At 47.1% G+C, this 12,573-nt stretch overlaps 1 protein-coding gene and 1 long non-coding RNA gene across 3 annotated transcripts in view; both read right to left on the bottom strand.

Annotated features, from left to right (window-relative positions):
- The window catches only part of LOC139791910 (uncharacterized), a 75,671-nt gene extending 65,717 nt beyond the window's left edge, over positions 1 to 9,954 (bottom strand). Inside the window, exons 1-2 of one of the 2 annotated variants that reach the window (XR_011724084.1) lie at positions 9,600 to 9,842; positions 8,905 to 9,450 (exon numbers count right to left, since the gene is read on the bottom strand). This is a non-coding gene — a long non-coding RNA (uncharacterized lncRNA). Of the gene's footprint in view, positions 1 to 8,566; positions 9,451 to 9,599 lie in introns of those variants that run through there. The other variant, XR_011724083.1, reaches the window with a different exon arrangement.
- On the bottom strand, positions 4,633 to 5,753 carry H2BK1 (H2B.K variant histone 1). Its single transcript, XM_071734436.1, has 2 exons — positions 5,572 to 5,753; positions 4,633 to 4,869 (listed from the first exon to the last, which is right to left on the bottom strand). The coding sequence occupies exons 1-2, from the start codon at positions 5,689 to 5,691 to the stop codon at positions 4,633 to 4,635; spliced, it is 357 nt and encodes a 118-aa protein (XP_071590537.1). The 5' UTR covers positions 5,692 to 5,753.
- Positions 9,955 to 12,573: the final 2,619 nt, after the last annotated feature.

Genomic DNA, 12,573 nt, shown 5'->3' with positions numbered 1-12,573 from the left:
ACAGGGAAGATGAGCATCCCTTGCTGGAACCCTGGCTGCACTTCAGAGGTTCATATTTTAACAGCTTTGGCATCGCCAGAGCTATTCATCACCAGCTCATTTTCCTCCGAGTGCTGAACCATTCCTGCCTGTGCCATTTGGAACAGTGTCTAATTATGCACCAGATCAGCCACCTGGCAGCACTGCTGCCAAGAGACAGAGCAACGTGGGAAGAGAAAGGCACACAGGTCTGCACACTGGTACCAGCCTCCACTTAACAAAAAGCTCTCTTACAAAAAGGGAAGACAGAACACAGAAATTACCGATATTTTAATGAACACTTTGACTCAATTTGTCACTATGGTGTTATTTTTGAGGGGTTTGAAGAGACACACTCACAAAAAAAAGAGGTTGCTTCTAGCCCATGGGCATGTATAACATACCAGATGGATACATGGCCAGGGTCATGCAACAAGAAAACGTTGCAGCACTAAGAACTCACAGGAAGAGTTGCAAGAACACAAACAGACCTACGGAAAGAGACTCACACAGACCAGGACAGCCCCAAGATACTTCAGAAGAGTGCTTGCATGGGCTCTGAGTTAAGGTTTGCTTTTTACTATAACCCAAGTGCTTCTGGGTCATTCTCGCAGTACCCAATTTCTTGTGAATCCCTGCTGATGGGCACCATCTTCCCCCTCTTCTGAAAGTGACTTTATTCACATCTCGCCTGACCCACTGGAGCATCATGGCACAAACAGGGCATGAAGCCACAAGTCCAGTCTGGAAGATGCTGAGCTGTGTACCACCTCTCACAAAAGCTCATCTGTGATGAGCATGCAGAGTGAACCCTTGGAATGGAGGACTGTGCAGGTGTATCAGGGCAGCTTCATGGGGACATACTGTGGGAAACAAGCAGCACAACTCCTGCACAGTGAAAGAGGAGCCTTTCCCATGTGCCCACATGGGAAGTGCCAACAAAAAAAAACCAAAAAACAAACAAAAAAACCCCACAAACCAACCAACCAACAAAGCAAACAACAACAACAACCAAAAAAAAAAAAAAAAAAAAGAAAACCCACAAAACAAAAACAACCAAACAAATGAGGCAAGTTGAGTACAGAACTCACCATTCCAAGATCAACCATCTCCTGTCTCTCAGGCTAGGTGCATCTCCATCACAGGTTTGCCCTGCCAGATCTGCAAGGAAACAGACATGTAGTGAGAGAGATGAGGCCAGTCACCAACTCCATCCTCCTGGCCCTTGTGAGGTGAAAGACAGGAATCAGAATGCACAACTTTATTGAAGAATCAAGCACTTGCACACCACTACAGCCTCACTGCTCTTTGGCCCACTCAGTGCTAGGTGTTCTACCAGACAGTTCCAGGAGGTGGCTGCTCATTGCCCCATAAATTTTAGCACCTCACCCACACAGAGGGCCAGCTCGCTGCTAGGACAGCCAGGATACCACAGAAGGAAGCTGTGTGGTCCACGGGCAGCCGTCTTGGAGCGCCTGGCTCCTGCCTATGCAGCTGGCATACATTTGACATCAGACAGTCGGAGGGAACCACCTCCAGGGCAGGAGCAGAACTGCAGTGCCAAGCGGCTCGCCGGCACTCTGCATGCCACAGAAACCATGACCGCACATCCTCGGGCTGAGGAAACGTAATTGCTGCTGGAAACGGAGTAGACACGGGCAGTGTGGCAAGGAGGAGCGCTCACCTTCTAGATGGGAACGTCAGTCTGCTGACAGTCCCGCTGCAGGTAGGTCTAAGGAGCTGCATCTTCTTCTTTGGCTGCACATCTTTCCCTCCACCAGGTCTGGCTGAGAGGTGACCAATGGATTAAGGGGATGGTTTAGGGATGGACACGGCAGTATGCTGGGTTAACAGTTGGACTTGATGATCCGGGAGGTCCCTCAGAGCACCTTGTCTGGCTCACACCCTTGAGCCAGACTGACTTTGATCAGAGACAAGCACCTGTCACAGTCTCCAGGAGACTCAGCATCCCCTCACAACATCCAGGCTTGCCCACATACTCGCAGCACTCCTAATCCAATTTTTGCTGCCACCAGAAGACCTTAGACAATGTGAAGCTGGCAATGGACTTCCACCATATCTCCACCCAAAAGATAGCCCATGTCTTTCCTTCAGTCCACCACAGTCCCTGAAGTGCCACCTCCATGCAGGAGCCCAGGGACATCCCTGCACATCCTAAGGAGGTTCTGCACTCCTGAGGCAGTCAAGCTGTCCCCCCACAGACCAGGTGGTCACACAGCACTCCCTCAGCCCTGTGAGCTGCACAGGCTCCATTTTCACCAGGAGGTTAAAGCAAACAAAGAAACTGAACACCAAACAAAAGAAGAAACAAAACCCACAACCCAACAGAAAAAGCAAAACATCTTTGAAAACAGTTTGTAAATGTAAGAAAAAACTTCTATTTGCTGTTAAATGTGCCCCACTGACACAAGAGACTTCTAATAATGCAAGACCTGAAAGCTGAAATAAGGAGTTTGGGGAACTTTGCGGAAGAATGCACCCTGCTTCCCAGAATGAACTGATTCCCAGGACGATGCCCTGTCATCTCTGCTCCTGGTTGTATTTGGTTATTTTCAAACAGCCGCTGTTCATACAGTCCTACCAACCAATCCAGATGGCCTCAGTTCAAACCGCCTTACAATTTATGATGCAAAGAGTAAAGACATGATCCATATTTTTATTCATTTATTTGCAGGCAGCCAACAGGATGTTTTGCTTTTTCAGCTTCACAAGCCTGAACACCAACTCCTGCAGGATTCTACAGGAAGGAAAGTCTCCACCTATGATCCCTAGTAACAGCTTGCTGAGAACTGGATAGCTCAGAAAAATCAACCTGATATTAGGTGCTCCATAGTTTACATACAGAGTTAATTACAGCCAAAATGAAACTTCCTAAAAATGTTACAGGATAAGTCTGTGACATGAACAATCAAGCCTGTGATTTGGTAAAATACAATATACTCTACCTAAAACACCTCCATTACTTATGCTGCAACCCCTTCATTTACTATCAAGCAAGTCTTAGAACAAGTTTCCTTTATTTTGTCTGGAGTAATTCTAGGCTAACTGACCCACACCTGACATTATTCTCCTTTCAGAATGATACATACATACTTCCTCCCTGATCATCTACTTCTGATTTCCTGCTACTCAATTATTATTATTTTTTTAATCAATGCCAGCATACCAGAGAACTCCAACCCAATTTTTTAAAAAAATGGTAAAAGTTGTGGACATACTGATCCTGAAGCAGATGTTTCATCTAGCTGTTGCTTAACAGCATGCTTTTTAACCTATAAATGAACAAGGAAGTAACTTTTTTCTTTTAAAAAATATTTTTAATCAAATACAAGAAAGATTAGAAACAGATGGCATTTCTGTACTTACTGCATTCTCAGTCATTCCAAGATTTTTTTTGTTGCTGTTCTTTATATATAGAAACTTGTATTCATTTCTTGTCCATCTACAGATGCTTTTAACCTCCTTTATGTCTACAGTCAAGTCATTATTTACCATTTACCATCTGTGCTCCATTTTTGTTACTCCGTGCACTGACACCCCAGTTGCAGCTTTCTGTGAACTACGTTTGATTTTCAGTCCATCTCTGGGCCCCCTTCATCAACCAGTCTTAGCCCTATAAACAGCTGAAAAGTTTTAGAAAACTCTTAACATTTTCTCTCCCCTCCCCCCACCTACTTGAAACTAATTTGGCAGAAAACTTCTGATTTTAGCTTTCATTTGAATTGTGACACGGTTAACACTAAAGTTTTCCATCTGCTCATGCTGAGGACAAGAGTAACAGCAACTACCTTCAGAGCCCAGTGGCTTGCTTATTCATTGTAAAAGGACAAGACTACAGGTAACTTTAAACTGCAAAAGATTTTACTGGAAAACTGCAGAAAGCGAGGTTCTGTAACAGCTTCCCCAGTTTGTATCAAGCTTCCAAACTGTGCTCCCCACAGCTTCCCCCGTGACTTTCCTGAAGACGACGTGCAAGGCGAAATCAGCCAGAGGTCTGGAACTAAGATAGGTCTGTGCTACATCACCTTTCCGAGTCGCCAGTTAAGCCCTCGGAGCCCCCATCCTTGGTGGCTCCGTCCCCTTCCCGCTTCACCTCTGGGGACACTCGCCAGCCCGGCCTGGAACAGGAGGGGTGGAGTTAGAGCTCTCCCGCTGCTTCCTCTCGCGGATGGGAGCTCTATCTCCTCCGGCTCCTCACCCAGCCTGCATCCCGCCAGGAAAGCGGCCCCTTCGTTCCGCAGCACCAGCCCAGGCAGCATTCCCCCTCCCGGCCGCTCCGCACCGAGCCAGCGGCGGGCAGGACCGGAGCCAGAGCCTCTCGCACAGCCTGCAAGCTCTGCAGGCTACCTCCCCCTCCCCCTCCCCCCCCACCTCCCCCCCCCAGCACCCACTCCACGGGGACTAATGAGCAAACACCCCCTCCCCGGCACCCCGATCCGCTCCCCCAGGTCCCGCCGAGGCCTGAGGACAAGGCCTCTGCCCGCCTGAGCCCCGCCCGTCGCCATGGTAACCATCCCCCCCCCCCCCCCCCCCCCCTTCCTTCGTCATGACAGACACGGTCAGTGCAGTGGGACTTTATTAGTGGCCAGGGAGTCACTTGCTGCTGGTGTACTTGGTGACAGCCTTGGTGCCCTCGGAAACTGCGTGCTTGGCCAGCTCTCCAGGCAACAGCAACCGCACGGCCGTCTGCACTTCCCGGCTGGTGATGGTGGAGCGCTGGTTGTACTGGGCCAGGCGGGAGGCCTCGGAGGCCAGCCTCTCGAAGATGTCATTGACAAAAGAGTTCATGATGCTCATGGCCTTGGAGGAGATGCCAGTGTCTGGGTGCACCTGCCAGATAGTAACCCAGCACTATCTTACACACCCATCACACCACACACACACACACACCCCCTGAGAGGAGCAGCCACAGAGACATCAGAAAAACAGGTCCTCCCTTTACACTCCAGACAGGGCATCCTAACCCAAGGGGATGCACAATTGCCACCCTGAGGCTCCCAAGTTGCATTCCCCTTGCATCAGGCTGAGGAGAGGCTCCCAGGACACTGCTGTGGCTTTGGGACTGGGCTTGTAAGAACCTCCACACCATCGCCTGTGAGAGGTGGTAATTTGGGCTGCAAGTCCTGCCTACAAGCTCATGGAGACAGTAGAGGCCTAGGCAACTCATGACCACACCTCAAAATTCTTTTTCTCATCTTCCCAGCAGAAGTTACCAGAGATACTTTAGTATTTACTCATAGGGCCAACAGCAGCTTCTCTGGATCTAATAACTTCTACTCTGTTATTTCCTTAGACAGAGCCATGCACTAGAGCTTATTTTCTCTAGGAAACCCTTTCTGATGTAGCTACATCTCTTGCCCCAAGAATACACACATGTAATTTGAGACTCATCTGAGAGTATACTGTACCCACTCTTTCTTTAAATTACACTGAGCAGCATATTTTCCTTCCTCTTTATAAGGTTAACATGTCATGGGCAGAAGCAACTTTATATATGAATAAGTTTTAAGCAGAAAAAAAACATCTACTCACCTGCTTCAGTACCTTGTAGATATAGACTGAATAGGTTTCCTTTCTCTTTGGCTTTTTCTTAGATTTCCTGTCCCCAGAGGTGGGAGCATGACCACACTTCTTCCTACCTTCTGCACTCATCTTGAGCTCTACCAGAGCAATTGGTAACTGCCATGGGGCTGGTTATATAGCAAAGGCAGCAGCACCTGACCCACCCCAGGTGGAGCACCCAAAGAGCAGGATGATGACACATCTGTGACTGATGATTCCACTTAGCACTAAGTGAAGGACAACTGGCTGAGAGGAGTTTGGAAGTAACTGGTTCATTCAAACTTTCAGACCTGAGGAAAAGTTTGAAGGTAAGATGGGTAAAGAGGTAGGCAATAGCAGTAGCATCTCCTCCACATAGGGCAGAAGTGCCAGGGAAGAGCTGTTCCCAGGTTCATCCAGGGGTTTGGTGAAAGGAGGTTCCTGCTTTGGTGGAATGGAGTAAATTGGAGCACTCAAGGTACTGCTTCCAGAATCAAATAGATGGAACCACTTCTGTGCTATGGAGCAGTTAATGCTTAGTGGATTAACTCCATAACTGGAGGGAACATGAGTGTAGTGACTGAATGACATTGTTATAAACATCCCAAAAGGCAGTGTTCTTCCCTCTATCTCAGCCACCCTACTCTTGGGAGTCCTGCTGGCTGCATACAACAGGGCCTCTGAGGACAGAAGGGAGGCAGTGGAAGGGCTGACAGCCTGAGCACGTCTTCCATCTGTCTTGGAAACAATCATTCGATCACAGTACTGATGGTAATTATAATGCAGGAATTAAGTTAAAAAAGGAAAAAAATCATGCCGCAACACAACAGAGAAGTGAACAAACCAGGAAGTTTTATGTCATTTTGATAGAAAATTAAGCCTTACTCAGTGAGCACAACAGATCCTTCATGAAAGGGCAAAACTTGCATGTACCTTTGGGGAAGGGAAGGCTGGTATCTGTGCTGCCAGGCAGGGCCTCCTGCTCAAGGGGCACACATGCTGACATGTTCTTAGCAAATCACCCCTTGCAAGGACTTAGTTTGGGAGACTGACACATCAGTTGTTCACAGAATCATACAATGTCAGGGGTTGGAAGAGACCTCTAGAGATCAGCCAGTCCAACGCCCCTGCCACAGCAGGATCACCAGGGCAGGCCACACAGGAATGCATTCAGGCAGGTTTGGAAAGTCTCCAGAGAAGGAGACTCCAGAACCTCTCTGGCAACCTCCCTCACCCTCACAGGCAAGAAGTTTCTCCTCATTTTGCGGTAGAACTTCCTATGTTCTAGCTTCAAACCATGATTTCTTGTCCTGTTCCTGGGTACCCCTGGAAAGAGATTGGTTCCTTCCACTTGACACCCACCCCTCAGATATTTATAGACATTCAGTAGATCCCCTCTCAGCCTTCTTTTCTCAAGGCTAAACAGCCCTAGTTCTCTGTCTTTCTTCACAGGAGAGATGCTCAAGTCCCTTCATCATTCTCATAGCTCTCCCTTGGACTTTCTCCAGTTCTACCAGTGTACAGCCAAGAGTGTTTTGATTAATTTTTTTGATTAATTTAGTTTTATTCTGGGCCTGTCCTCAGGGGGAGGTACCTGAGCAGCCACCCCTACTGCAAACAAGTGTCACCATGACAAATGGGGTCTAAGTATCACAGAGATCTTGCACTGATCAGAGATCTGAACTGTTGGTGATCAGGTGGGACAGGTTGGAATTGTGATGTCAGCATATTTGTGATGGGGAACAGGCTTGGGCATTGAAGGTATGGGGTAGTGGGATTATCCTGGTAAACAGGAATGGTATCTGTGATGTCTTAACAACGTCAAGAGGTGTTAGTGGACAATTCATACTGGCAGTAAGAAGTAAGCAACATCAGGCATTGATAGGGAACATTCCAGGGCTTCCCCTTCTGATGCACATTCCACTCACCTGCTAGTTTACAGAGGTGTAGGGAGCTGAGATCTTTGTGTTGCAGTGGCTGTTTGCTGCAACTGAGGTGTTTTACCCCTTCCACTGGCCACAGCACACAAAGGCTCCCTTATGGTAAAGGAGCTGTTGGCTACTGTATCTCTCCACAGCTGCAGCTGTGCTCTGCACCAGCAGGTGTACACTCACAATTTGTTTTTCTGACCAAATGCTTAGTCATAAGCCTTTTGGTGGACAAGGAGAAGCGCAGACCTCTCAGCATTAAGCACAGGGAACCATTATATAGTGAGGGTGGAGGCTCATCTACTGAGCTATAAAGTCAAATCTGAACTCCCAGATTTGGGGAATTACCAGCTGCTTCCCTAGATGGCATGTGCTGGAGGCTGTCCATTCTGGAAGCTGTGTGCTGGGATTGACTCATCCTTGTGCTACATTTGTTGTGCTACAACAAAGGCAATCCCACAACCTTCTCTTGACGTAGTATCTGCTATTTCTGGCTGTAGCTGTGTCAGAGCCAACCTCCTCACTTCTACACTACAAGCAGCAGACACAGTGCAGAAGCTCCAGACTACATCTTGACCATCCTAGCAACTAAGGAGAAATTCTCATAATTTCTCTAGATACAAGTTTTGCTGTTGTGCATGTCCAGGAAAGCCTTAAGTGAAGCAGTTCAAAATGCCACAACCCCAGCTCATGGTTGTCTCCCTCCAGGACATGGGCCTGCCACAGCTGCTTCCCAGCAGTCTAGTAAACTGTTGCCACAGAACAGGTTTAAATCAATTCTCTACTGACTGTGATCCCAGTGTTCTCATGCCCTTCTCAGGATTTACCATTCCCCCAAAACTCCGTGTAAGATCATATCCTACATTTATTATTTCCACCATGTCTCTAAACTACACAGATCTGAAATGCAGCATTAAGAGTTGTTGCCTTATCTTTGCCAAATAAGGAAGAGCAGAATGAACAGCCCTAGCCCCAGGCAGGACTTCTTGACCTCACCTTTCTCATCACCAGTGCAATCCTTTCCAACTCACCAACATTTTAAAAACTGTCAAAACCGCTGACTCTATGTTTAAAACTTTTTATTGAGAGAGATATAAGTAAAGCAGCGTGCTGCAGCATGCTGGGCAGCCGGGGAGCCGTAGCCCCACCACCGGCTCGCAAGTTCGATAAGGTAAAACCAGTTCTTTTATACTTTTCATAAACCCCTTCCCCTTAGTCTCTTATCAGTTTATCATTGGTTTTCGTTTGGCGGGCTTTCCCAGCATTGGTTCTTGCTTCACGGGCTTCACTCTGTTGCTGAGGGGAATGGTCACGTGAGGTCCCTGTTTCGCGGGCCCCTGCGGTCGGCCCCTCCTCCTGTTTTTCTGACTTTTCCTCCTTATAGGGACGCTTAAACATACACCCCAAAACAACAGAATACAACATGCTATCTCAACAAACTGACCAAACAAACATTATTAAATTGAAAGATACACTCAACAAAACAATAATCTACAATTTTAAACCCTTATTTTTCACAATCCCTCTTTTCAATTTTTATTGTTTTGTTGCAAGAATGTCGAAGAGCCATAATATAATGACAGGAACTAAGAGAGAGGATATTAGAGTAGTCAGCCAACTACTCACAACCCCAACATGCACAGTAATAATGCCCAGGATAGTTGCAATAAGGCCTACCCGCATAAGCAACAGGGCACCAATAGGATTCTAATGTCTGCACATGAGACAGCATTACTGGTATTAAAACCCCCATCCTGTGATTCTCCACCACATGTACTCTTCTGCCTCTCCGCTGGCCGTTCTTTGGCAGGGAACGCCGGGAAATGTTATCTTCTCAGCAGCAAGCAGTACTCTTCAAGGGATACAGGACAATTTACCCGACTCGTGGAGTGAGCTTAATTTGTGTCTTATCCTGGACACGATTAGGTGCAGTCTTGGGACACTTGATAGAAATCACCTGCATGAGATTCTGCAAGGTGAGCAAAAGTATAGCGTGGAGGAAGGCAATCAGGACAGACATTTGCACCACTTTCCCCCATTTGCAAACTTCCTCGGCTACGCCGATAGGATTTTCTGTATTTTCCACACAACAATTTCACAGAGTAATCACAAAAGAAGGATCCACAATCACAACCACGGGATTTACAATGTTCTATAACAGGTTGCTTCTAATACCGAAGGCGATTTTTAAAAACAGAAAAAGCAAACTCTAACAAATCTACAACCAGGAATTTTAGGAAGGCTTAAGAAATTAAGGCAGATTTCTTAACCGGCAAGATAGATGTGTTCTGGAGAGACATACAAGGCTCCAACAACTCTTAACAGCCTCCGAACAATAGGCTGCAATCCTTTCCTCCCTTCCCGTGAAAGGGAGTATTGTTTAACTCTAATCAGGTGCCTACCAAACCTCAGGGTTAGTTTTGTTTTGTTTTTGGTTTTTTTTGTTTGTTTTGTTTTGTTTTTTCTGCCGTGACGAAGAGCTGTGCCTGCCGCTTTTTGCTGAGTTTTTAGCAAAGCCTGCCCTACGGGCGTATCAGGGTCCAAACCCGAATATAGCTGCACACTTCTTAATCTTTCTAGCCATTCGGCAGGATTTTTTTTGTTTAGGCACCGGCCGAGGCGGGGCGCTGGCCCGGGGGATGTCCCCAGGGCCACTCCTCGGCGGAACCGCGTGCTGACCCCGGCGGCGGCCGCGCCGCCACTGCTGCCGCTGAACTTTTGTTCCTCGGGGAAGTCCCCCAGTACTTCAACATGAGCCCTAATGGGCTATCAGGGGGAATATCAGGAAGATATTCACACCCCCCCTGGGATACCGAAAGGTTTCTCAAACATGGGCTTACTCTCCTTTTGGCCCATCTTCCAAGGTACCTTCTTTCACACAGTTCAAACGCTTCCCTCTGTTCGTGGCTCAGTCCCTCACGGGCTCTGAGAACCGCACTACAAGGAGGTCCGCACTCGCTTCGTCCTACAGGACGTCTCACTCACTCGAATCTCAATCAGGCGCACCTTGGGAACCAGTCCTCCCCAGCTGGAGGAGCCAAACCTTCCCCGTCTGGAGGAAAATATTTCTCCCGGACCAAGGGAAAACCGTCCCCGGCTGGAGGAGCCAGAGGAATCCGTCCCCAGCCAGAGGAATTCCGGACTGAGGGAAAACCATCGCCGGCTGGAGGAGCCAGAGGAATCCGGCCCCGGCCGGAGGAACCCCGGCCCGAGAGAAAACCGTCCCCGGCTGGAGGAGCCGGAGGAATCCGTCCCCAGCCGGAGGAATCCCAGACCGAGGAAAAACTGCCCCCGCCTGGAGGAGCCGGAGGAATCTGTCCCCGGCCGGAGGAAAACAATCCTCCCGAACCGAGGGAAAACCGTCCCCAACCGGACAGAACCTCTTTAATACTTACTCGTCTCCTGCGAGTCTTTGCCCGGGGTCTTCGTGCACGTGAATTACGGGGGGATCCTACAATATTCCTTTACTTATATCTCTCTCGTTTCTCGGTATGATCTTTGAGGTCTATGGCATGGAGCTGGACCCCAGGTCCACCTGCAAAAGTGCGGATGGGGCGCCCACCCAGGAGAAAAAGCTCCGCAGCACAGAGTCTCAGGATCCGAGTCACGGCACCTATTTGTCAAAAACGCTGACTCTATGTTTAAAACTTTTTATTGACAGAGATATAAGTAAAGCAGCGCGCTGCAGCATGCTGGGCAGCCGGGGAGCCGTAGCCCCACCACCGGCTCGCAAGTTCGATAAGGTAAAACCAGTTCTTTTATACTTTTCATAAACCCCTTCCCCTTAGTCTCTTATCAGTTTATCATTGGTTTTCGTTTGGCGGGCTTTCCCAGCATTGGTTCTTGCTTCACGGGCTTCACTCTGTTGCTGAGGGGAATGGTCACGTGAGGTCCCTGTTTCGCGGGCCCCTGCAGTCGGCCCCTCCTCCTGTTTTTCTGACTTTTCCTTCTTATAAGTACGCTTAAACATACACCCCAAAACAACAGAATACAACACGCTATCTCAACAAACTGACCAAACAAACATTATTAAATTGAAAGATACACTCAACAAAACAATAATCTACAATTTTAAACCCTTATTTTTCACAAAAACCTTGAGAGATGCATTCATCTAGTTTTGTTTCAATTTTTGTGACACCAATCAGCCTTTGCAATAATTACTTATGTGTTGATTGCTTTTCCTCCATCATTGTTAACTTCTGAGTACCACACTGTGAGATACTAATTTAAGTCACTTTTCAACACATTTGAGATTTTTCTGCAAATTTGAACAGCATTTATACAAATTTGCATTATTTTATCAGAAAATACTCCCCCCCCTCAAATCATTGCTAAAAACACTGAAAAACTTAATTGTTCTGCACTCCTGGGAGCAGCTCCCATTGTGACATTTGTCTTATGGGCAATACGCAGCAGTTCTATAGCAAAAGTCACAACTTGGAGAAAAAAAATGCTCCACCCTAAGTCAGAGCCACAGTTGACATCTAAGAAAGTACTCCAAGAGTACAAATACTACATAATTGTCCTATTCTTCAATTTGCCTGTCAACATTTACTGATAGAACACATTAATTGGCTACATGAACCTTTCACGTGGCCAGTGCAGCCATTCTTCATGCGTCTGAATTAAAATAACATGATCATACCAAGCTACTTGGCTTGATTTGCTACCTTTTAACTATTTTAAAAATACACAAAAGATGTATTTTGTTCAAGCTTCAGTGGCACAGGGTGAGGTTTAAACACCAACATTTCAAAACAAACAAACAAACAAAAACTATTAAGAACAAAAATAGACGCTAAACTATCATTAGTTGATTAGTCTTGTTTAGTTAAACACACAAGGCACAGGTACCTAATTCACAGTCCAAAAATCAAGAATTGAGAGTCTCATTACTGAATCCTTCAAGGTGAAGGGAAAAGAATACACCCAAGCCACTCTGCTGTAGAGACCACACACTGGTATTTTATATCTAACTTCCAATCCTTTCAAGTTGTCTCTGTGAACAACTGAGAAGCACAGGTGGCTTGCTCCCCCTCCTGTTACTAACTGGAAAACCCAG

The sequence above is a fragment of the Heliangelus exortis genome, chromosome 2, assembly GCF_036169615.1.
Source record: "Heliangelus exortis chromosome 2, bHelExo1.hap1, whole genome shotgun sequence".
NCBI lineage: Eukaryota > Metazoa > Chordata > Aves > Apodiformes > Trochilidae > Heliangelus > Heliangelus exortis.
Note: the sequence above shows the minus strand (reverse complement) of the source record. Positions and strands in the feature narration are given on the sequence as shown.